Source organism: Caretta caretta, chromosome 3, assembly GCF_965140235.1.
Source record: "Caretta caretta isolate rCarCar2 chromosome 3, rCarCar1.hap1, whole genome shotgun sequence".
Lineage (NCBI taxonomy): Eukaryota > Metazoa > Chordata > Testudines > Cheloniidae > Caretta > Caretta caretta.
In genome coordinates, this window is record NC_134208.1 from 100,152,114 (window position 1) to 100,178,439 (window position 26,326).

Genomic DNA, 26,326 nt, shown 5'->3' on the forward strand with positions numbered 1-26,326 from the left:
TGTTTTAAAATTCTTTTTCTCTAAATGCTTTGGCCTGGATCCACAAAAATACTTAGGTAACTAAGTCCCATTTTGAGGCTCCACTGCAGTCCACAAAACTCCTGCTGAGCTGCTGCTGAAGCCTGTAGGCACCTCACTCAGAACCTGTTTTTGCAGTAAAATTTTCCTAGGCACCTGTGTGTCTGCCCCTGGGCATGCATGCTACTGCCTCCCTCTAGGGCTGGGCTTCCAGGTGCATATCTCCTGCCTAAGCTCACCCCACCCCTAGGATGTTTTGTGTGGAGTTAGGAGGCCTCTGAACACACCTACTGCATTGGGCCCCACACACAAAGGATTGCTTATCTTCCCCCCCAGGTCATGGGTATAGGCACCTATGTCTGTCTGAGGGGAAGGGGTTAGGACACACCACTCGTATCTGCATCTCTCACTGGCTGCTTTGCCTAGCATGCTGGCTTTATGGATCGAATTCAAAGGCGCCTAACTCAGGCTCTCAGAGTAACAGCCGTGTTAGTCTGTATTCGCAAAAAGAGAAGGAGTACTTGTGGCACCTTAGAGACTAACCAATTTATTTGAGCATGAGCTTTCGTGAGCTACAGCTCACTTCATCGGATGCATTCAGTGGAAAATACAATCTCCTCACTGTATTTTCCACTGAATGCATCCGATGAAGTGAGCTGTAGCTCACGAAAGCTCATGCTCAAATAAATTGATTAGTCTCTAAGGTGCTACAAGTACTCCTTCTCTTTTTGCGAACTCAGGCTCTGCGGATCTCAGTGTAGTTCCTCTGAGTTTTCTAGGCTCCTAGAAGTTGGGCTTGACAACGCTGAGCATCACAATGCCCAAGTCCCTTTGTAGATCTGGGCCTTTGTTCCTACTGTTAAAAAATATTTTGGTTTGTCATCTGACCGTTCACTATATTCAGCACTGGTCAGAGATGCCTGGAGGGAAGAATCACAGGTGCCAAACCCAGGTGGACCTGCTGGGTAGGCACAGTTGGTGCCCGGCCTAGACACGTGAGAATCGTGAAATTCTGACACCTTCAGGGGTGCTCTCTGAGAGACCAGAAAGGGTCTCTTGTCCTGCAGAGGTGCAGCTGGCTCTGTAACCATGACAAGTATGTCAGATAGTGCCACAGTGTCTTGATGGCTACGTGACCTAAAATTCACTCTGTTGTTTGCACCACAAACATAGACAGCTTGTGCCACCACATACTGGGGGGGCACAATCTAAAGGGGAGGACATGTGACTGCCCGATGTGTGTCCTCTGCCCAGCTCCCACTGCGCTCTCCCTGCCCTACATTATCTTGGGGGGGCGAGGGGGGAATGGGGGAGTTCTGTCCTTCTCCCACTGCACCTCTCCCCCTACCCCCACGGCACGTTCAGCTGTTCCTGGCAGCTAGCCCGGGCGGGGAGTAGGACTGCGTCGCTTTTCATGTGGCGGAAGCTGGCTGCTCTGGCTTGCTGACTCTGTGCAGAGCGGCAGTTGCACAAAGAGAGGCTAACTGGGGAGGCAGCAGCGGTGGTGGGCCACCCCAGGCCCCACTGCTGGGGATGGGCTGAGTGAGCTGGAAACATGCCGAGGCGGAGTAGGGGACTTTGATCAACTCAGCCCCTATTTCCAGCAGCCTGGCCCAGGCCAGGGGCAGCGTGCCACCAAACGCCCCAGCCAGGCTCTCTGACAGCCCCTGTGCTGCACAGAGCAGTGACTTTGAGAGACCGGTCTGACCCCTTCTGCTCCCCACCCAGACCTGGCTGACCGGGACAGAGGCCAAGCGTGCTGGGAGTCAGGCGCAGCGGAAGAAAGACAGAGGTCCTCTTCCCTCCCCCCGGCAGCCACACAGAAATCTGGGGGTGGGGGCTGTCACAAATATACAGGGAAGGGTAAACACCTTTAAAATCCTTCCTGCCCAGAGGAAAAACCCTTTCACCTGTAAAGGGTTAAGAAGCTAAGATAACCTCGCTGGCACCTGACCAAAATGACCAATGAGGAGACAAGATACTTTCAAAGCTGGAGGGGGGAGAAACAAAGGTTCTCTGTGTCTGTGTGATACTTTTGCCAGGAACAAAAAGGAAGGGAGTCTTAGAACTTAGTAAGTAATCTAGCTAGATATGCGTTAGATTCTGTTTTGTTTAAATGGCTGAGAAAATAAGCTGTGCTGAATGGAATGTATATTCCTGTTTTTGTGTCTTTTCGTAACTTAAGGTTTAGGCTAGAGGGATTCTCTATGTTTTGAATCTGATTACCCTGTAAGGTATTTACCATCCTGATTTTACAGAGGTGATTCTTTTACTTTTTCTTCTATTAAAATTCTTCTTTTAAGAACCTGATTGCTTTTTCATTGTTCTTAAGATCCAAGGGTTTGGGTCTGTGTTCACCTATGCAAACTGGTGAGGATTTTTATCAAGCCTTCCCCAGGAAAGGGGGTGTAGGGTTTGTGGAGGATTTTGGGGGGAAAGACATTTCCAAGCGGGCTCTTTTCTCTGTTATATATCTGTTAGACGCTTGGTGGTGGCAATAAAGTCCAAGGGCAAAAGGTAAAATAGTTTGTACCTTGGGGAAGTTTTAACCTAAGCTGGTAAAAATAAGCTTAGGGGGTTTTCATGCAGGTCCCCACATCTGTACCCTACAGTTCAGAGTGGGGAAGGAACCTTGATAAAAATCCTCACCAATTTGCATAGGTGAACACAGACCCAAACCCTTGGATCTTAAAAACACAAATATAATGCAAATGGTAAAGTTAAATAATGGATACTTTTCTTCCAAATATTGTAATGCTGTAAAAAACTTTATCCTTGTTTAAAGCTGATATATCTAAACTTTTAGCCTCTGGGACCAAGTCTGTTGTAATGGGAAAGGAAAGAGCAGCTGGAGAAAGGGGTCTTAGATTATTTGTCTGGGGTGGGAGTTAAATCGGGAACCTTTCTGTGGAGGTTTGAGTTAAGGAATAGTTGGGAGGTGGATTCAGATATGTGACTAGGCTGAAATCTAGATTCAGAGGACAGAATATTTTTCAAATAGAAACAGGAAATAGGGTCATTAACTTCGGATGTAAACCAAGGACACATTTGCATATAGGGATTTTGAACCAGAAATCCTCTGAATTTCGAATTCAAGCTTCCACTTACGGCAGTCTGAAATTTTAATTGGCTTACTGGGGATTTCAGTTCAAATTATCTTCAAATATTTAAAGTACCATAGCCTCAGACTTAATAGCTTTCTTTGTGTTTTTCACTCACGTTTTGTTTTAAAGCAAATTGATGGAGAAGCATTTCTACTAATGACCCAAGCAGACATAGTCAAGATAATGAGCATTAAACTGGGACCAGCCCTAAAAATCTTCAATTCCATTCTGATGTTCAAAGCTGCAGAGAAAAACTCACACAATGAACTTTGAGATGAATGGAAATTGTTTAGAAGCCAGTTTTCTCCACTGGAACTCATGTTTTATTCAAAGCACAAAGACTTGCTAGAATTGTCAAGTAAGAACTCTAAGAAAGGAAGAAAAATAAGTCAGCACTGGTGGACTATTTATACCCTTTGAGAGCCAGTACACCTGAACTCTTCTGGAATATGTTTGAGCTTTTAACAAGGTACTGTATAACAACTGCATCAGCTAGTCTTATTTGCCATACTTATGGCGCTAATTCTCTCATGAACTGTTAGTATTTCTAATTTTATCCAGGCATCAAGAAAACCTTCACTAATTATTTATCCTATTATTAAAATTAGGAAAATGTTAATATGATCTAAGAATTCCTGAGTTATATTTCACATATCCACTTTCCTTTTCAGTAGCCTTTACTTCCTATTATCAAAACAAAACTGATTAGCCAAAAATTAGGCTACCAGTAGACAGTTGAGACTGCTATGGCTAATGTTAATTTTGTACCATAGTTTAAAATGCAATGCTTATGCTGCATAAGTAACACTTTGCTACAGTGTATAACTTTACAGTTTATAAAATTGTTGACTTGCTAGTAACAAAAAACATTTGGGGTTGAAATGAGCTTTTTTGATAACTGAATGTTTTTACTTTTGCACGATACAAAAATGTTAAGTGAGTTTTTTCCACCAGCATCTTTAGTGTAACTTACCAAAAGACCACTAAAGAGATGGCTGCAAATGAAAAATAAAGCTTAACTTCCATAAAATACCTTTGGTCATGCGGCACCATGGCGCTCCCGTCTTTCTACATAGGGGAGCCCACTGTGTTATACAGTACATGAAGGAACATATATATATTGAGGCAAGAAAATAAACAAAAAGGAGAAACATTTGCTAAATCTGTATATGCTAATCTTTAGTAATTACTGCAATAATGGAAAAGAACGGAATGCTGAGACTGGGACTCAGTAAAAGTTTCATGCTCATGAGCCCCTTGAAAGTCACCATGATTCAAGAAAATTCTTGACAGGTAGAGGAGTGATTACAGAGAGGAAGAAAAGGGATATTCAAAAGGAATATGGCCCTCACTAGTTAAGGCATAGATTTTACCAGTTCATTAGCAGGACTAATGTGTCCTACAGCAGACTTTTAGGTAAGAGACCCTTCTTGAAGGATTGTTATAAGCATTTGGCAGGTAAGGTGTTGCACTCGGTATATAAATCACAATACAGAACAGATGCACTTTAAGATAGAGAAGGCCTACCTACCTGAAAACTGAGGACTGACCTGGAACATTCCTGGTAAGAATTCTCTTCACAGGAAGAGGGTGACTAGTTGGAGAAGTGTTCCCCATGGAATCTCTTATTCCTAGTCTTGTGTGTGTGGGCGGGGGGGAATATTCAGCTTTTTAATTCAGAGCAAATAGAACATTTCTATGACACACAAGTCTGGGGAAATCTTCCTATCATTTTTCCTAATTTCTCTTTCTTGGGATGGAATTCCTTAAAGGTTTTCAAGAGCTCTGTGTGCCACTTGCAGAACAGTTAGGTGACTGGTACCTGCTATAATTCCAAGTAAAACAGTGTCAGTCTGACATAAATTGCATTGCTCTATTAATCTCCTTCCATTGCATTGCATAAATAATATTTTTACATTTTGTTCAAAATTTGTACACTTAAACTGCCATCTTATTGTATCAACAATGCAAATAAAATTTGAATTGGAGAAGCTTGTTATGTTGGTGTACTTCTCAATACTCACATCTGAACTGTTCTGTGTGGATGTTGTTAAAATGAAAGCCTTATTCAGTACATTACAAATGCTTTTCCTGTCTTTGCTTTGTCTTTAATACAAGGTTAAAAGGATTTTTAATGGTGTTTGTGCCATGGTATTAAGCAGGCTGAGGTCTCTCTGTATACCCAACCCTGAATCTTGTTTAACAATGTTTAGGACCTAAAGTGTTAGTTAATAAATATGCAGAAGCTGGCATCTTGGCATAGGAGATGTTTTAAAATCCTTAAATGTTTTGAGCTTGTTTGCTTTACATGTTTCTCTTAAACCTTTAATGTTTTTGCTTTTAAAAAAACGTATTTGTTGTAAATACTTTATCTTTTAACAAACTTTTTTTTGGGGGGTGGGAGGGATCTTTTATTTTGATGTTTGGTCATTTTAAAGGTTCAATGAAAAGGTGTTTCAAAAAAAGCAAAAGTGGTAAAATGAAGTGCTGAAGGTTAAATTGCTAAAGCAGACTTTCACTTAACAACTTAGATAACCCTCTTGTTAACAAAATGCCAGCTTGATTTAGGGCTGTGACTGCATTAACTGTGAATTAAATCTCAAAGCACCAGAACCCAAACTTTTTGTAATTTGTTTTTGAAAATTTTTCCCCTTGTTTTTGCAGTGTTTTTTCCGGATTTCAATGACAATATAAAAAATATTGCTGTTCTGTGCACGAGGTGGCACAGTCCTAGTGTTGCAGGTTAAATTCCCAGGATGGCCATGCTGTCCCCACAAATGGTGGTCATCAAAGAGTTGGACAAGATCTGTCAGACTAAAATGCATGTGGATTTTTACCATCTTTGGGTGTTGCAAATGGCTCATGAAGGCAAAAATGGTCCCAAAAGAACATCATTTTGTTGCTTCTTTTTAAAGGAGGCAACATACTTGAGAAGAATGCCATCAGGCCTAACATTTTTCTCCAAGTGAGCAAGTTTAATAACTAGTGCATAAAATTTTCATGGTTTGTGTAAATTTACAGCTTTAACTGTGTAAGCAGCAAAAGATGGGAGAAGATTTTTTCTATTTTGACCCATCCTAGACGTACAGCCAAAGAAGTGATAGGAGTCTAGTTTGTTCTTAAAACTACTGTTATATGTTTGTAAGATGTTTGTTTTGTTTTAGCAACAAATGAAGTGAGTTGTAAGTTCTTAAACTGTGTTAACATCTGAATGGTTTAACTGTAATTTTTGTAATATCTGATCTGTAATTCCCAATTCTGAGATTAACAATTTGCAATCTTAACCTATAACCAAGTACATTTTCTTCTATACGCTTAAACTAAAATAAGGTTTTTCTGAGTCATCTATTTTCCAGCATCCTTATTGATCTTATCATAGCACCTTGGAACCCAAGTCATGGACCAGGACCCCAAACACCGAACAAAAAGACCGATTGCAAACTCTTGGGAGCAAGGGCTAAGTCTGATGAGACAACAGCTGGAGACAGACAGACACATGGGAGAGTACAAGGAAACACTGGACAGTACTGATCAGCACACCAGAAGCCTCACTATTGTAGTATTTTTTAGGCTTCATGCCAGAGGATAGTTTTAAGGTGAGATTTTACAGGTCTTCAGGGGGTGCTTCTGCTGACCATGAGGGGCAGCAGGGGAGAAAGCACAAAAGTTAAATTCTCAAATAAGCACAAATGGGTGTTGAAGGCTAGCACCACAAACTCCAAATTTCTCTCTGACATTTTCAGGGCTATGACAGCTTTAATATGGTAGAGTCCTTCTAATTCCGCACAGAGTAGCCAATTTCCATCTGTCTGTGGGATTGGAGCCCCTGAAATCCCAGGGATGCAAGGGCTCCAGGCAGTAAGTGGGCAGAGGAGAGTCAGCCTCAGCATAGGGAGCCCAGTCTGCACATATCAGTCACTGCAGTGTGTGAGAGAAAGAAACAAATGTAAAGACAAGTCTCTCCTCTCATTGCAACAGCTATGTAGTTTTACAGGAGTGGCCCCAACAACTCATTCTTAGTGGCTTGAGATCTCATCCTAGCAGATTTTTATTTAGTAAGTCCAAGTAACTAGTAAAAAAGGTGAACAATGTGATATGAATGAGTGAATTTCTTCAGTCTCTACCAAATTGTCTCATATATCGTTCTAGGGTTTGCAAATTAAAAATTAGACACTGCATTTTTTATTATGTGAAATACTAATCACACATTTTCAATTATCATTAAATCTTAATTGTAAAGATTTAATCCCTATTAGAGTAACTCGCACCAAAATGTTTACTGAATTAAATTAAAGTATGCTTCTTACCTTTGACTTAGTCAAAACTTGTTCGAACAGGAATAAAAAGCTTTTATGGAAAAATACTGCCCCACAAGTACATCTAATTATAAAATTTTATTTTTTCAAGTAAGGCTAAAGTTGCTCTAGAATTTCCATTGAAAATAATGAAAATGCTCATGTTTTCAAAACTAAAAAAGCAGCCAGTACAATAAAAAAAAATCGCTGAGTTATAAATATTAATACAATTCCACTGGAAAGAATTACACCAACTTATCTTTACAACAAATGATTTCTTCTGACAAAGAGTCAACTGCTCCAAAAGACATTCCCCTGAGACAAGTGTTTTGGACATCATTAAATGTTCAGACATTCAAGTTCTTCCAGTTTTCTCTTTACCTTCTTTGGGAGGGATTGTGGACTTTTCATCTCCAAAATCAGTGATTCTAGAAAGTGAAATGTGTTGTGGATCCTTTTTGGATACTGGATGCCGAACACATGAAATGCAGCCAACAGAGCAGCTAGAGCCATAGTACAATCATCCAGCTGGGCCAGTTTCTCTTTTTCGATGTACAAAGCAAACTCACATGTATTAACACTGAAGGGATTTTTTACTTCCAAGACTGGTGTCAACACCTTCACCTGAAAAAAAAAAAAAAAGTCAAATGATCTTTTGATGTCACTTGGGTGAGCTGAACTGTAAAAGTTGCAATAAAGGTTCAGAGAATTAAAGGTGCTTGAAAATAATGCTGTGAACTTGGTTAATAAGTCAGGTTATTTGAGACCTTTGGCTGAAAAATGGGTTAATGTCACTTAAGAAACAGACACAGAGGCTAAGGGCCAGATCCAAAAGGTACTTTAGGTGCCTAACTCCCATTGGAACCAATGGGAGTTAGGCCCAGATCCTTGAAGTGTTAGGAACCTAACTGACTTGGTAGAATCAGGAAGAGAGACCAGGACTGCTATCTATCCCTACTCTTACTACTAGATCACACTCCTCTAAAAGCTGCTAGCTGCCATGTGATGTGGCATTTCCTTAGATATTGCACAACATTATTTAAAAAAAAAAAGTGTGGCATGTGTGCTTCTAAAACCAGGACGTTAAATTTAATACATGTGGCTGAAAATGGAGCAGAATTTTTTGTTTGTTTGGAAGTGCAGCTAGCCTCTACAGCCACATTTATGTACCTCCTCATTCACAGCAGTGAACAGACTGGAATCATCTCCAAAGACATCTGGTAGAAGTAAGCATGTGGCAGTCATTTTCATATCTGTCAAAAGCAAAGATTTTTACTAAATTAAAAAATGAAAATATTTGATTATTAGCATCCTTGAAGAACAGATGAAGATTTATGAAGTATTAACAGTGAATTACAAGATTGGTAGTTAATGACTGGTTGCTTCCTTCTTATGTGATTGCTATTCCAAAGCACCTTAAAGAGTAAACTGCACCTTCTGTTGTAGTCTAGATTCCCCAGCATAAAGGCAAAGTATGACTTTAAAAAAGAGAGAGCATTTACACTAGACACACACATTAATGAACTTGGAAAAATATCAAATGTCTTCTAGTAAGAAATCCAGGTTGCTGCTTTTTAATCAAATTCAGATTATATTACAAGTGCAAATTCCCCCTGGAAGTCAATGAAAGAAGACCCCTCTTAGATGATCTAGGCCATCTTACTGCCAAGTCAGGATTGCTCCTTACAATGCATTTTTAAAAAATAGTTTGTACCACCTGTTTGTAAATAATATTTTCCCTCTCAGTTCTCAAATCACAGTTAGGTTTTTTTTTAAAAGTGTGGCATTAGACATATTCCCATCATTAGCATGCGCCATTTACAGTTTTATGCACAAAAAAGGAAAGTGACTCTTCACCCCACCCAAAATTCCTCCCTTAGGTTGTTAGGCCTGGTCTACACAGGGGAAAAACATTACTTTATTCCTCTCCCACTTTTCTAGGAGCCTCACAACTTACTTAGAAGATTATGAGAGTTTTTACTTTCTTTTTGTTTTAAAGAGAATCCCTTTTGAAAATCCCATGCACTTTGTATTGCTTACGGTTAATATAGGAGCATATCTCCATCAAAAGGCTTTCTAATGAATTAGGCTGTGCATTCAAACACGTCATCTACCTGGGGCTGCAAGGTGATTGAGTGCTCATCGTAGTAGGTAAAACAAACAAAAAACAACCAGACTTACTGGCACAGTTCCTTAGTTTTGAAAAGCAAGATTTACAAAGCTGCTATTTAGGAATACTGCACAATCCTAGAGCATTACCCTGGATTTGACCTCCCCCACTTGTGCCTTCTTCAGGATATAAATTGGCCACTAGGAAATTTAGACTAGAAATTAGATGAAGGTTTTTAACCATCAGAGGAGTGAAGTTTTGGAATAGCCTTCCAAGGGAAGCAGTGGGGGCAAAAGATCTATCTGGCTTTAAGATTAAACTCGATAAGTTTATGGAGGAGATGGTATGATAGGATAACATGGTTTTGGTAATTAAATATTCATGGTAAATAGGCCCAATGGCCTGTGATGGGCTATTAGATGGGGTGAGATCCGAGTTACCCAGGAAAGAATTTTCTGTAGTATCTGGCTGACGAATCTTGCCCATATGTTCAGGGTTTAGCTGATCGCCATATTTGGGGTCGGGAAGGAATTTTCCTCCAGGGCAGATTGGAAGAGGCCCTGGAGGTTTTTCGCCTTCCTCTGTAGCATGGGGCACGGGTCACTTGCTGGAGGATTCTCTGCTCCTTGAAGTCTTTAAACTACGATTTGAGGACTTCAATAGCACAGATATAGGTGTGAGGTTTTTTTTGTAGGAGTGGTGGGTGAAATTCTGTGGCCTGCCTTGTGCAGGAGGTCAGACTAGATGATCATAATAGTCCCTTCTGACCTAAATATCTATGAATCTAGGTTGAGGAGTACTGCTCAGCCCTCCTCCTGAGGAGGCTGTGCTGCTGTCTTATCTCTAAGAACCGAGCTGCAGCTGACATTCTGGAAGAAATAGAGTACTTACAGGAACTAGTTGAAGTGCTTGCCTTTGCAGATCCACACTTTCCATTCTCCTTCCCATACCCTAGTTTTCTAGATGGAGGTTTTTGGAAGAAGTGGAAAGGAACTGTGTGCAATCAGGTCCATGCTCCCTTTTACACACACAGATCCAAACAGTTGTGGACGTATAAGAGTACTCTCACATGGATGTAACGATTACTCCTTTTCTAATGGCTCATAAGAACAGCCATACCGGATCAGACCAAAGGTCCATCCAGCCCAGTATCCTGTCTTCCGACAATGGCCAATGCCAGGTGCCCCAGAGGGAATGAACAGAACAGGTAAGCATCAAGTCATCCATCCCCTGTCATGCATTCCCAACTTCTGGCAAACAGAGGCTAGGGACACCTTCCCTGCCCATTCTGGCTAATAGCCATTGATGGACCTACCCTCTGTGAATTTATCTAGTTCTTTTTTTGAACTCTATTCGTGTCTTCGCCTTCACAACATCCTCTGGCAAATAGTTCCACAGGTTGACTGTGCATTGTGTGAAGAAATACTTCCTTTTGTTTGTTTTAAACCTGCTGCCTATTCGTTTATTTGGTGACCTCTAGTTCTTATGTTTTGAGAGGTAGTAAACAACAGTTCCTTTACTTACTTTCTCCATACCAGTCATGATGGTATAGACCTCTATCATATCTCCCCTTAGTTGTCTCTTTTCCTAGCTGAAAAGTCCCAGTCTTATTAATCTACTTTTCTTGTCTAATTAATTACTAATGACAGCTGTGTGCAAGCCTATGGATCTGCAGAGGCAATATACCTAAACTAGTTATTAGTAAGTAACTTTTCTTTCCATTATTTCACTGTGAACAGACTTTAACCTTAAGAACAGCAATTTCCAAGATCACTTCTTTCCTTTTCAGACAACAGGTACTCCACATTTGGTTTTCTCCATGTGGAGCCTCTAGAATTGTCCATGTTTTTTCAAAACTAGTTTGCCAATGGTACAGTAAGTTTATTAGCCAATTTCCTAGGATATAAACAGGCACATATCTATATTGGAAATATTTCATTTCCTGTATGTTAGCAATAGCATTTTTCTTTTCCTGTTAGACACAGAAATAAAATCTCATTCATTTAATTAATTCACCTCCTCATTAATGGATTTCTATTCTCTTTGGTAATTCCCCTTTACCCCAATATATTTTCAACCAGCCCCAGATATCTGTAGAAAAAAATCCATTTTTAAAAATGTAAGTAGAAGATAGTCTAGTAGCAGTAGCCTGAACAATTATGTACTACAACACTCAGACAAATAATACACAGACAGTTTATACTGACATTTCAGAATATCTTCCTCTGTGTGCTGTTTCAGATTTTCTCGCAGCAGAACATTAATTGGATTATTTCTCACCGAGTACAAAGTCAATATGTTTCCTGAATAAATCTCCAAAATCTCCACTGTTTTCTTATAAATATCCATGTGTGTAAGGAGCTGGAACTCCCTAAAAAGCTGAAGGAAGAGGAAAATTTTATTTCAGTATTCAAAATAAATGAATTAACTCGGGTGCATACATTGAAGACAGTTAATAAACTAGCTACCGTTTTTTTTCCTGAGGAGAAATATTTCATGTTTTGTCAAAAGTATATAAAATAACCACATGATATTATAGTGCATGGTATGTGTAAAGTATTAATTAGTAAATATTTTGAAGTAGTGCCAGGGTAGCAACACATGTTTACTAGGGGGTTAGTGGAGAAACTGAATATTAATGGATGCTTTACTAAAAACATGCAGTTGAGCACTCCCACAGGTGCCATCCTGCCCATATCTAGATCATAACATGAAATACTGTTATTAAAGACACTCACAGCATTACCTCATAAGGACATCTTAAGAAAGGAAACAGTCGGAGAATCTCTTTCAAAGGTGCCTTGTTACTGATCATCTTTCTTCGCATTTCTAATGTCTTGTTCATCCTTTTATCAACTTCTTCCCAGTTCCTCTCTGTTTTCATATATTCTTGCTTAAACCAGACAATGTGTTCATCCATCTCAGCGTCATGTCCTTCAAGATAAACAATCTCTTCCTGTCAGCAATACAATGACAGATGGTGAGTTCTCTCTAAAATTCACACAGCCCAGAAGTATTTTTGCCTACTGGAGGACCTAGATGATTTGTCATGTAAAAATGGCATGGTTTACTGGGCTTCAGTCTTCAGACTGTGTGTTCAGTTTAGAAATTGAGACATTTCCTAACTACTACCCCTGCAAACTCCACCTGGATTCTGAAAATCAGACTCGGTTCTCCTTCTTGTTTCCTGAGCTCAAATTACCCCCTCAGTGATCTTTCTGCAATCACATTGCCTTTTTAGTGGGTGTGTCGCTCATTGGAAATTAGTAAACAATTTGATGATGCAAGATCACTCCCTTAGCAGTGCATAGTTAAGGTTGCTAAGGCCCAGCATCTTAGTAATTAAAAGTAGATGCAACTAAGAATATAGATGGTGGGGGGAGGGAGGGACTCCTTCAGACTCTTACAACAATTATTCTTATTCACTTGAGCTGTCACACAAATCAGTGTTTGCAGGACTGCTCTTCAGTTGAATGAAGCGCTGTCATTTTTCTAAAGACATTTTTCGAAGAACCACCAAACTTAAGTTTTTCATTGTTTTCTCACGATGTCTACTTTACAACTTTAAACTAGAAATGAGAGGAGAGCCACAATTCTTATGGCAACCATAATTTAAGTCATTTACTTGTTGGTGTTCTGGAGAAGTTCTTTATTCTGTAGGTGTAGACATAACTAATGGTTTTCCTAAAAATTATCAGGCCATCCCTACTGAGTTATAAAACCTATAATTAGTAGGAGCAGTTGCCATCAGAAGCAATAAGCGCAGCAGCCTGGAACGACTTAGCTTTCACTGGAGGAAACCAGTGAAATGTCTGTTGAAATGAGCCTGGGAGGAATCTAAAAGAGCCACTGGTCAAAACTACCACTCAAACTGCATTGACACCAGCATTTTCCAGTAGGTCTTCCACTGGTACAGCTTAATGGTGGGAACACAGGGCTCAGGCATCACCACCACCATGTCATCTAGATGATGTAATGAGAAAACAATCAGTGGTCAGCCTACACTATCAATCCCACAGTTACCACCACTGGTGGGAAATTTCCCTCAAAACACTAGTGTAGACAGGGCTTTAGGAGCTGGCCAATACTCATGTAAGCTTACACCACCGACTTCCACCCCCAAGGGTTTACCGGAGGTTCAAACTATATGTAGTATCTGCCAACAACCACTTTCATTCGTGTAGCACTAGTCATCCTAATAGACTCCAGAGTGCTTCACAGATCTGTCTGTATGCGCAACATGGAGTTATATTCTGTATCCCAGGCAAAAAAACCTTTGTAAACCTATCATGTTACGGTGGAAAGAATCTATAATTTACTCAAGGAAAGAGCCCTCAAGACAAAAATGATTAGCTTGGAAATTTACATCTCAGGTTCCACTTTATAAATACCTCTCCCCAAAAATATGGAACTGCACAGTTATCATTAAAACAACCTTAAACTTAATCATCAGCTTCGCAATAGCCAGAAACAGATGTAATGTGAGTTTCAAATGCCATATGTTATTTTATTAGTGAATTTTGAGATGTTGGCATACAACATGGTGGGGTTTTAATTCCCTTAAGCCTCTCCTTTCCCTTTCCTCAGTCCCTTCTTCCTTCCTCATCAAACTGGTAGCAGGGTTGAATACAAGAGCAATTGCCAAGGGCTCAACTGTTCTGTAATATTGTAGTTGCAAAGAACAAACAGCTCCTGCCTGAGGCAGCAGGTTCTCTTTTGAAGCCCATCTACTACAAAAGGGATAGGCATTGGGAAGCAGGGGGAAGAACAACATGGACGGGAAGGAGAAATGGGAAGGGAAGCATACGGGAATTGAAAATAAAGCTCAACGTTTGTGATACAGCTGCGGTTTATGGAATTACAGTTTGGCTGCTACAGGCGGACAACAAAATCAGTTTTGTTATCTTTAGTAACCAGAAGTTTGCAAGCACAGTGACATCTGCAGTTGTGTCAAATAAGCACACGGCTGTTGGAACTATATTTTAGCACGTTCAGAATGGTAATGCATAGTTAAAATACTTACGTGCATTTTTCCCTGTAATATGTTTCTAATCACAAAATTGCAGTCCAGCTGAAGGAGCGTTTGTCAGCCATATATATATATATATACACACACATATTGGTGCGTTAAGCACTTTCAACCCACCCCTCACTCTTCAGCATGGCCGCAGCACAAAGGACAGTGGTTAAAAAAGCAACACACGTGAGAATACATGAACAACTCAAACGGCACTGTTGCCACTGAGGTGTCTTTTGGGTGTCTTCACAAAATACCTGCCTGTGTATGAGCAGTTTGTTCAATCACCTGAACTGTGCTGCAATTGCTCATTCCTGAAGAGGCAAATACTCCCAACAATCCGCTCACACAGCACGCAGAATGGACTCAGTGTGGCAGGATGGGGCCATCGCCAAGCCTGGAAACAAGTACTAGGACTAGGTTGTGACCTTCCCTCCATTTTAATCTTCACTCACAACTATCAAAGCAAGCACAGCCAAACCCCAGACTGCATGGATCCTGCTACACAGATGGCTGTGCATTCATGAGAGCCTTTTTCGTTACTGACTACATTAGCTGAACTAAACTTGCACAACGCGTATGAGCAGAAACACTGCAATGGCATAAAAATAATTGCTGAAACCCCTGCTCTACTGGAAAACATGACAGAAGGCAATATCATGTTCACTCTATCCATGCTAGTCATCCCACTGAAGTTGGTGCGATTGCTTACCTGAGTAAAGCAAGCAGGACTCAGCCCTAAAGCATTTTTTTCTTTCAAGATGCTCTACAAGGTCTACATAAACATGTAAATGTGAAATAATTAAGAAGCTGCTGCAGTGTCGGCCTGATATTGCCACGGAGTGGTCTATTGCTCTTTTTAGGCTAGTCTGAATTTTAAACTCTATCTCTAGCTAAGGCAAAAAGTATTATATAGCTGCACACACCAACCCAAAGCCCTCAACTTACCTAGAAAAAGCAACAAAACACTCCTGTTCCCTTGTGTCTCAGGCTGCAGCCCTGGTCTTCCTACCCTGATAAGCATTTCCTGCTGGCATTATTAAAATAGCAGCCTCCCGGTAGTACATGTGGAGTTTTAGCAAATGTTTTCAGGTATGTTCATTTTGATGAGCGGTACTATTCTTAGGTAATAGCTGTAGCCCTTTGAGGGTAGAAAATGCTACAGCAAGGAAATACCTAATTCATAACAAGCTTTGGCCTGGGATTTGGGCCCTTAACTGACATGGTTGTGAGAATCCTTCCTCCCTATGCACTGCCAGTAACACTGACTGACTTGTCAAAGCACAAATATTTTCTTCCTTTTGTGAGTTTAAGTCAAGAGTGCTACTGAAATGGAGGTTATTAGTTGATAATGAAGTGATCTATCCTACCATCACTGCATGTTTGTAATTCCAATTGTTATTTAATTGGGAGCAACACATATGTCAACAGCAGAGCAGACCCTTGTGATTTCAGTGCCATATTAGTTTTATGACAATGATCGCTGTTAGCAGAGAATCATAGCAGGAGTGCAGTATATTTAACTACAATATGGTTGTGGATGAATAGTTACTTTCATAGCCAAGCTGGCTGAAAGTACAAAGGAAAAAATGGCTTGTTTGATTTATGCTTATTTGGTATTTTTAAGCAGAGTTTTATTCATACCAAATTTGAGATTTTTGATAGAATGGGAAAACCTGGCGTTAGTTCAAGGCTGTATGAATAATTTCTACCATCAGGAGTTTATCTAACATCAACTTTTTTTGCTTTTATAAAAAAAGTGTTTAACTCCATGCTTGTAACAGAATGTTCCATATAGAACTGCCTTATCACAGAACTTGTATATTTCATCAGATCATTTTTTCTTACAGATATATTTGCGAAATACATTCTTACAAATGAAAAGTCCATGAGCTAATAATCAGCACTCAGTCTCATCTAAATACTTGACTATTTAAGATCCTTTCCTGTTTTCCAAAGAGCTACACTTAGACATTTTCTCCCTTTACCTTTTAGTTTGTCACAAGATGATTGTTACAATAAATGAAAAGCCATTTCAATACGGAGGTGACTGTCATTCAGTGGGAGAAGTAATGATCCCTATGTATCTGCGTGTACCAGTTTACAGTCCCTGTCTGCAGTGACATTTAAACTTTTTTGAAGAATGGTGCTTACACATAGTCTGCTGCAGTCAAGCCTTTAACATGGTTTGGCTGGGTAGCATGAACAAGGACAAACTGCGTTCTTCTTCAAGTAGATGCAGCCATGTACCCCACTTAATTGTGGGTGCACCGGAACCACTGTGTGCACGCACTGGAGAATTTTGCCTACCGGTACCTATAGTGGGACAGCACTCATGCCTCGTGGCCATAGCCCAACCCCTGGCTATGTGAGGCAGTGCTGCCCGATCCCCCTCAGTTCCTTCTTACCGCCCTTGGCTGGAGCTGTGTGAGATTTCTAACCTCTCTATTTCTTAGTGACTTTTCTAGCTGTCTGTAGCTAATTAGTACTCTTAATATAGTGTTAGTTACATTTAGTGTTTGTTAGCTTTAGTTTAAGTATTTCCCTGTTGATGTCTTAAATATTGTCCGTTCTGTTGGGGAGAGATTTGCAAATAGTTCCTGAAACGGACTCAGGATCTTCATCTAAAGCAGCACCTGCTTGAACAGGCCATCTGGCCTTTTTCAGCACGAAGGCCTATGATGGATCAGAGGTTTCCCTCAAGTTCTGAGAGTGCTGCTGCTTTGCGTCCTGGAGTTGGTGCCTCTCCAAAGAGATGGAGGAGTCGCTCTCCATTGAGTGGGACAAGGAAGAGGTCACATAAGACTGACCACAGCCGCTCCAGGTCATGTGGGGACTTGTCTGCTTCCCCCAGAAGGAGTGCAGACCAGCATGAGTGAGTGCTGACCCATGGGATGGAGCAGATCTCATCAACCGCTCCCTGGCACCACACAGGGAGGTCAGAGACCCTGTGCCGTTGACTCCAGTTCTGGCCCAAGGGCATCCACTGAGTTTAGTGCCAACAAGGGCAATGCCAGCACTCGCTGTTTCCACACCGGTGGCGTCTCAGGCAGGAAACGGACCTCCTTTGCCTTTCTGTCCCAACCTCTCCCAGGGTCCAGGACTTTGCCAGGGCTGAATCATTTATAGCTCCATTAGCTAGCAGAGCCACTGAACTTGTGAGTCTTTCAGCACCAACAGTCAGTGGAAATGGGGCTGGGCTCAGCACAAGCCACCAGGAACAACTTTGGCACCCCTGCTATGTGTGGCGCTAATGTCACTGTGGTGGCACTCGCTAACCCTCCACGTTAAGTTACCTCAGTACTGCTGCCGACTTCACGGTTGACACCACTTCCAGCACTGGAACCAACAGAGGCATACCTGCTGCCGGCCGTACCATTTCCACCATGAGCGCCTGTTCCCTCTTCATTTTGGGCTATGGACAAGTCAGACTGACTGGTTCCACCTTTCCCCCCACCCCCCGGGACTCCTTGGTGTTCACATTGGGATCTTCCTCCTTTTGTTGTCCATCACCTGACCCACGTCGGGGGGGTGTGCTGGTGTAGCACTATGGGTACCAGGATTGGCACTCATCTCATTGTCGGGACGGTGGCCCCTGACCCAGCACCTACTGGCCATGATTCTTGAGGGAATTCTGTGCCAAATATTGAATATTCTGCACATATTACTTTAAAAATACTAACAAATTCTGCAAATTTTATTTGTCAATAAATAAATGTGGAGACTCCAGCATGGCAGTGGGGAGCACAGGCCCCTGGCTGCATAGAGGTGGGAGACCAACCTGCAGCCCCTCCTCCCCAGGAGACAGACTCGGCAATGAGGCTGCACCTGACCCTGACACAGCACAGGGCTAGGTCTGCCCCCGAAACACCCCCGGGGCCTTGCCCCTCTGCACAAGGTATGGGCAGGCAGGCTCAGCCCAACAGGTTCCAAATGTGGAGGGGCTTAGTGTGTGGGGATCCAGGTGTGGGATGAGGGGGTTCTGGGTGGAGCAATCTGGGTGTGGGTGGCTCAGCAAAGTGCAGGGGGATATCTGGATGGACAGGGGCTTGTTGGGGGGTTCCAGGTTCAGGGGCAATGGATCTCTGCCAGGGGATCCAGGTGAAGGTGGTTGGAGCTCAGCGGGAACAGGGGCTCTGGCTGTGGGAGGATGGGGCTCAGCAGGGGGGTCCAGATGCTGGGGGAGTGGAGCTTGGTGGGGTGAGGGTCCAGGTGCACCTGGTTGGGGCTTAGTGGGATGGGGGTCCAGGTGTGTAGGGCTTGTTGCAGGGGGTCCAGGTGCAGAGGGGGTGGGCATTTGAGTGGACGGGGTTCAGAGGAGGGATGGTTTGGGTGCAGGGGTGGAGGTTCAAATGCAGGGGGGTGGGGCTCAGCAGGAGGGTTTGAGTCCAGGGGGGCTCCAGATAAAGGGGGCGAGGCTCAGCAGGGTGGGGGTTCAGAGGGCTCTCTGCTGACTGCCCTGGGAGCCCAAAACAACGCACCTGCACTGTTGGGGAGGGGCGCGTGACCACTCTTGTAGGTTCCCTTTGCTTCCCTGTCAGAAAGTCCTTTTTCTGTGGGGAAGCAAAGAAATCTGTGGGGACAGATGAATGCATGCACAGAGTGGTGCAGAATTCTCCCAGGAGTACTGGCCACCAAAACCTTATCCAAACCAGTGGCCTCCATAGAATCCATGGGACAGTCCTCGGTTGTGGAGGTCCCACACCTCATCTTGCTCTAAGCCGAGATCACCAAGCAGGCCTGTGATGGTGATCATTGATCGGCTGCAGGCCCAGGCACCGGTGAACCTTCCCCTCGTGGAGCCTCCAGAGTCGTCCCATCTAGGTCCACCAGCCTTGGAGCAGAATCCGGATCTGACACAGTTAACTGCTTTGTCTTCATCGCTAGATGATTCTGCGGTATCTGGCTCTTCCTCTTCTTTGGTACCAGAGGATTCCAAGGCATACCAGGACCTTTTGCAGTACCCGGCTTCTTCCCTGGGTATTCAAGCAGAGTTCCTGCAGGAGAATACCTATAAATTTCTGGATATCCTGCAGCCATCTGTCCCTGGGAGAGTCACCTCCCTATTAACAATGTGCTCCTTGAGCCCTCTGGAACATGCCAGCTTCAGTACCGCCTACCAAGAAGAGCATGGAGAAATGCTACTTCGTACCAGTGCAGGGATTTGAGGGTTTATACTCAGATCTGACCCTGAACTACCTGGTCATAACCATGGGGAACGATAAAGCCCTGCAGGGCAGATTTAAGTCCACTCCCAGATCTAAATGGATGGATTTGATGTGTAAGAATACCTAATAAGCATAAATCAAACAGCCATTTTTTTCCTTTGTACTTTCAGCCAGCTTGACTATGAAAGTAACTATTCATCCACAAGCATACTGTCGTTAAATATTCATTATCGACTAACAACCTATATTTCAATAGCTCTCTTGACTTAAACCCACAAAAGGGAGGAAATTTAGTACTTTGACCTCCTCTTCCTTGCAGATCCGCACTGGTAACCAGCAGGCATTTCCTATACAAATATGATTTTGTAAACTGGACAGCTATGTCTGAGTGTGCTGACCAGCTGCCTCAAGCCTCAAGGGAGGCATTTGGGGCATTTATTACCAAAGACTGCTTGGTGGGTAAGACTTCTTTGCAGTCTGCACTAGATGTCGCGGATACTTTGGCCAGAGTGATGGCCTTGGTGGGGACCAACGAAAAGGGCGTCCTGGCTGCAGAATTCGGGCACTGCTCCCAATGTACAACAGGCCATAGAGAATTTGCCCTTCGATGGCAGAATCCTTTTTGTTGGACAAGACAGACGAGACTCTGCACTCCTCCAAGATTCCAGAGCTACCCTATGGTCCTAGGAGGTGTAAATGCTGGCAGTGCAGAGGTGCCACTATGGGGATCAACAGCAGCAGCATCTGCAGCTCACATTTGGGAAGACTTTCCCTCCCATAAGACAGCAGAACTACCCCAGAAAGGAGCATAGGTCCCAGAGGAGGACACATTCTGGTGCAGGGTTTGACCAGTTGACATGCCTTCTTCCCCTGGCGCCCCGCAAGTGCCCATTTTGACTCCTTGGTCCAGAGCAGTGTTCCAGTCATTGCTCCCTTCTCCCCATCTCCTCTGTTTGGGGACAGGCTGGCCGCCTTTTACAATGCTTGGGGCTTGATCACCACAGAAAGCTCAGTCCTAAACTCCAACGGATTGAGCTATGCCATCCAGTTCCTCTCCATTTCCCCGCTCCCTCCAGGACCCCTCTCATGAGATACTGCTCCTCAAGCAGGTTCACTCTCTACTGGCTTTAGGGGCAGTGGAGGAGGTTCCATAACTTCTATTCTATTCCCAGTACTTTCTTGTGCCCAAATCCAAGGGAGGGATAAGACCCATTCTCAACCTTCATGGCTTCAACAAATATAACAGATACATTAGGTGCTAAATGATCACTCTATCAACTACCCTCCTTGCGTTGTCTCAGAATGACTAACTTTGTTGACTAACTTTGTTGCTCTGGACCTTCAGGGCGCTTTCATGTGACGATTTTGCCAAGCCACAGAAAATTCCTTCAGTTCACTGTAGTGGAGTGCCAATTCCAGTGTACAGAGCTTCCCTTCAGTGGTTCATATACTTACTGACAATACTACCACAATGTATTATATGAACAGGCAAGGGGGAGCATGCTCCAGGAGCCAATCTGGTTGTGGCAGTTCTGAATTGAGGAGAGTATCACCCTGACAGCCAACCGCTTGCCCAGGGTCCAGAAACATCTCACAGACCATCTCAGCAGGAATTTTTCCCTAAAACATGAGTGGTCTGTGAAGACAGGTATTCTCTGGGTCATCTTCACAGCATGGGGCATTCATGAGGGACAACAGAAAATGTCATCTGTTCTGTTCTTGAGTGGGCCTCAATCCAGGCTCCCTGTCTGACACTTTCCAACTCAGCTGGCAGTCAGCTCTCCTGTACGCTTTTCCCCTGGATCCCAATCATCCCCAGGCTGAAAGCAGATCGGGCCAAGCTCATTCTCATTGCCCTTGTGTGGTTCTTCTATCGCTCTCAATTCAGCCTCCCGTACCTCCATTCCGACATACTCATACAGAATCACCGTCACACCTTGCATCCTGCACTCAGCTCCCTGCATCTCACGGTGTGGCTGCTTCATGGCTAAATAAGTAGGAAGAGCAGTGTTTGGCAGCTACCCATCAGGTCTTACTCAATATTAGAAAGCCCTCTACCAGAATGGCCTATTCAGCTATCTCTACGCGGATAACATCCTGTATCAAGATTGCATATGAAATAGCTTTGGCTACGCCTCTTCAATAGGTGTGAGCTCATTCTACGAGAGTGCAAGCAACATTAATAGTTTTCCTTATTGAGTCTCAATATTGGACATTTGCAGGCTGCTACGTAGTCATTCAGACATACATTTATGAACTATTATGCTAGTACTGCATCTTCCAAGGCAGATACAAGTTTTGATAGGGCAGGCCTGCAATTCTGGTTTAGGTAGACTCCGAGCCCTGCCTTGTAGGCTGGGTACTGCTTGTGAGACATCTAAGTGGAATCTATGGCTCAATCTACTCAAAGAACAAGAAACAATCACTTACTGTAACTGTAAGCCTAACTTCACTACCAGGCAAATTGGTTGAAACTATAGTAAAGACCAGAATTACCAGACACACAGATAAACATGATTTGTTGGGGAAAAGTCAACACAGCTTTTGTAAAGGGAAATCATGCTTCACCATGATTCACTATTGGAATTCTTTGAGCAGGGGTCAACAAACATGTGGACAAGGGTGATCAGTGAATACAGTGTACTTGCACTTTCAGAAAACCTTTGACAAGGTCCCTCACCAAAGGCTCTTAAGCAGAGTAAGCAATCTTGGGATAAGAGGGAAGGACTGCTCATGAATCAGTAATTAGTTAAAAGGCAGGAGACAAACGATGACACATATGGTCACTTTTCAGAATGAAGAAAGTATATAGCAGTGTCTCCCACGGATCTGTACGGGGACCAGTGCTGTTCAACATATTCATAAATGATTTGGAAAAGGGGGTAAACAGTGAGGTGGCAAAATTTGTAGAAGATACAAAATTACTCAAGATAGTTAAGTCCAAAGTAGACTGCTAAGAGTTACAAAGGGATCTCACAAAACTGGGTGACTTGGCAACAAAATGGCCAAGTAAATTAAATGTTGATAAATGCAAAGTAATGCACATTGGAAAACATAATCCCAACTATACATATAAAATGATAGGGTTAAAATTAGGTGTTACAACTCAAGAAAGAGGAGTTCTTGGAGTCAATGTGCAGCAGCAGTCGAAAAAGCTGATGGAATGTTAGGAACCATTAGGAAAGGGATAGATAATAAGACAGTAAATATCATGATGCCACTATATTAATCCATAGTATGCTCACACCTTGTATACTGTATGCAGTTCTGCTCACCCCATCTCAAAAAAGATATAGTAGAAATGGAAAAGGTACAGAGAAGGGCAACAAAAATGGTTTAAGACTATGCAACAGCTTCCATATGAGGAGAAACTAAGAACACTTGGACTGTTCAGCTTGGAAAAGAAAGGACTAAGGGGGATCCAATAGAGGTTTATAAAATCATGAGTGGTGTGGAGAAAGTAAATAAGAAAGTGTTATTTCCCCGTTCACATAAAATAAGAACTAGGGCTCACCCAATGAAATATATAGGCAGCAGTTTTAAAAACAAACAAAAGGAAGTACTTCTTCACACAACATACAGTCAACCTGTGGAACTCATTGCCAGGGGAAGTTGTGAAGGCCAAAAGTACAACTGGATTGAAAAAAGAATTAGATAAGTTCATGGAGCATAGATTCATCAGTGGCTATCAGCCAAGATGGTCAGGGACACAACTCCATGCACTTGGTGTCCCTAAGCCTCTGACTGCCAGATGCTGGAACTGCACAACAGGGGTTGGATCGCTTGTTCTGTTCATTCAATTTGAAGCACCTGGCACTGGCCACTGTCAGAGGCAGGATACTGGGTTAGATGAACCATTGGTCTGACCCAGTATGGCCATTCTTACGTTCTTCGAGATGTGATGCAGGCGTGTATTCCATGACCCACCCTCTGTTCCCTCTGCATCGGAATCTAGTATCTGTGTGTTTGGTGCAAAGGAACTAATGGGGGGTCAGGTCCATGCTGCCTCATACAGCCAGGAAAGGGGCTATGGCCACAGCGCTGCCCCTCAACAGGTACTGCTAGGCAAAATTCTCTGGCTCCAGTGCAGACACACCTAAATGGCATATACATTTGCATCACATCTTGAAGAACCACTGTTACAGTAAGTACCCATTTCTTATGGATCATGTTTGTAAGTAGCATTTTAGTCTCCAATCTAGACAGGGCACCGGGTCTTCTCTATGCTATAACCAGGTTACAACGTGGTAATATCCCAATAGGATTTAAACACGCAGTCATACTACAGTATAGCCAAGTTTAACTGCACTCAGTCATTTTACTGCACTCAGAGGAAAAAATTGGACAGTGCCTGGGGTCTTCACCTGGATTGCAATACAGAACCAAATCAATAATTGGAGGTCTCCTTCGTCATTGCATCGTACTACAAAGAGCTGAGATCAAACTCTCAAGCTAATGGCCCCATGTTTACATAGGATGACACTGGCAGAAGTGCATTCTCAATTCTTGAGGACACCCCCTTTCTCCCCTGGATTTTTTAAATCACTCTCCCTCCCCGACCAGAGCCTAGATCACTGACCTTTAGAGCATGCTGTAAATCGCATCAGTTTGCCTGGAGACAGTAGAGAGCATTTTAATTTTATTAATTTTAGTTCGTGTCTCCCAATTGTTTTTATATAGAAATCACTCCTATTTGATTTTGAACATACTATTAGTAAATTGTTTGCACTTGTGTCTAGAGTTTAAATGAACAGTTCTAGGTGTGCGCACGTCCACATGGGAGGACGAAGGTCAGCAACAACTAAAGCTTGTATATCTATCCTTTCTCCTCACAGACCCCCGTCAAGGCTGCCAAGGCCTTGGCGGCAGTGGCCAGAACTGCTTCCTCGCCGATTGCGGTGTATGCAGACTCAGGGAGTGAAGAGTGGCCCGAGTGTCCTTTAGGCCATGCAGCCTTGCATCCATCTGTTCTGCGAAGAGACCATTCCCATCAAACAGGAGGTCCTGGATTGAAGCCTGCATTTCTTGGGACAGGCCAGCAGCAGTTTGAAGCCAGGAGCTTCGCTTCATGACCACTGCCAATGCAACCACCCTAGCTGCCGAGTCAGTCGAGTCCCACGCCATTTGAAGGGAGCACCTTGCTGCTTCAGTACCCTTCTCCATGAGGGTGCCAAGTCCCAGGGCAGGGCCTCCTTGAACTTACGGAGGGAGTTTCATAAGTTAAAACTGTATCTGCCCAAGAGAGCCTGGTGGTTTGACACTGAGAACTGAAGGCTGGCTGTTGAATACATTTTCCTCCCAAAAAGGTCCAGCCTCTTGGCCTCTTTATTTTTGGGGGTTGAACTGATGTGCCCCGGCTTGTCCTTTTCATTGGCAGAGACAACCAGCAAGCCTGGAGGTGGGTGGGTATACAAGTACTCGAACCCCTTGGCTGGGACAAAGTACTTGCTCTCAGCCCTCTTGGAGGTGGGAGGGATGAACAATGGGGCTTGTCAGAGGGCCTTGGCAATTTTCAGGACCTGTCATGCACTGTTAGTGCAATACGGGCAGGGGTAGACGCCGAGAGCACATTGAACAGGGTGTCTGCCTGCTCAACCATCTCCTCCTACCTCTAGGCCCAAGTTCTCATCCACCCATCAAAGCAGGGCCTGGTGCTCTTTAAAATCGTCCGGCGGGCTGGCACTTGAGGGTCCTGCCACCGCCTCCTCCAGGGATGAGGACGATGATTGTACTGCCGGGGGAGGCCTCAAGGCATCATCCCCCACAGGGGAAGGGGGTTTCGGAGTGGGCACTCGCTCCTCTACCCCAACCTCCAAGGGCACTTCGCACACTGAGCCCGATGCTCCGGTGCCATCAACTGTTGCTCCGAGGCAGTGGCTGACAAATGGTGCATCCGCATCACAGGCATGCCCCACACACTCCAATAGGGCCACTGCACTGGCCACTGCCCGTGTTGCCAAAATGGCATCGCCGAGGTCGATGCAGCCTCACATACCCGATCACAACGGTGATGCCTCAGTGACGGGCTGAACTCCCTCTCCATGCCAGAGGAATCCCCTTCTGGTGACCACATGCCTAAGTCTGTCAAAGTAACTGTTGCCGCTGGAGACCAGCACGTCGAATAGGAGGACCAGGGCTGGGGGACTGGTATCGTGACAGATCATTCCCACAGTGTGGAGGACAGGGATCTGTGCCAAGAAGACGACCAGTGGGAGGGTGAATGGTGCCGGTGATACGATGACCAGCACCTCTACGTAGGCAACCCATGTTGAGAAGGCAAAGACTTCAATCACAGTGCCAGTGACCTGGGGCGAGCCAGAGAGGACTTGAGCTGCAAAGCTAGAGATCTGCGGCGCGGAGTTGGAGAGTGCTGCTTCGGCTCTGGGGATCAGTGGCGCTCAACTGCCCTCTGGGGGGTTCTGACGTCTGGCTTGCCCTCATAGGTAGCCTTTGCCACTTCTTGCGGCACACCCGGTGCCGGCAGCATGGGTAGAGGCCTCTGCTCTCTAGGCTCTGGGAGAGCTTGGGAAGGCGTCAGCCCTGCCACAAGTCTGGGTCCCCTACTGCTCCAGGGAGTCGGTGGTGGATTCCTGGAGGGGCTAGGGGCGCCGATT

The 26,326-nt window shown here is 43.7% G+C and overlaps 2 protein-coding genes across 9 annotated transcripts in view; one reads left to right on the forward strand and one right to left on the reverse strand.

The window, feature by feature from the left end:
- The window catches only part of L3MBTL3 (L3MBTL histone methyl-lysine binding protein 3), a 156,962-nt gene extending 150,511 nt beyond the window's left edge, over window positions 1-6,451 (forward strand). For all 6 annotated transcript variants that reach the window (XM_075126735.1, XM_075126731.1, XM_048844597.2 and 3 more), the window contains exon 22: window positions 3,252-6,451. In XM_075126735.1, coding sequence (XP_074982836.1) covers window positions 3,252-3,395 — 144 coding nt within the window. In that variant the 3' untranslated portion in view covers window positions 3,396-6,451. The remainder of the gene's footprint in view (window positions 1-3,251) is intronic.
- A 1,050-nt stretch (window positions 6,452-7,501) lies between these two features.
- Window positions 7,502-26,326, reverse strand: part of SAMD3 (sterile alpha motif domain containing 3) — a 104,313-nt gene continuing 85,488 nt past the window's right edge. For all 3 annotated transcript variants that reach the window (XM_048844579.2, XM_048844575.2, XM_048844576.2), the window contains 4 exons: window positions 12,274-12,483; window positions 11,735-11,906; window positions 8,588-8,670; window positions 7,502-8,041 (listed from right to left, as the gene is read on the reverse strand). In XM_048844579.2, the coding sequence (XP_048700536.1) occupies window positions 7,757-8,041; window positions 8,588-8,670; window positions 11,735-11,906; window positions 12,274-12,483 (750 nt within the window). In that variant the 3' untranslated portion in view covers window positions 7,502-7,756. The remainder of the gene's footprint in view (window positions 8,042-8,587; window positions 8,671-11,734; window positions 11,907-12,273; window positions 12,484-26,326) is intronic.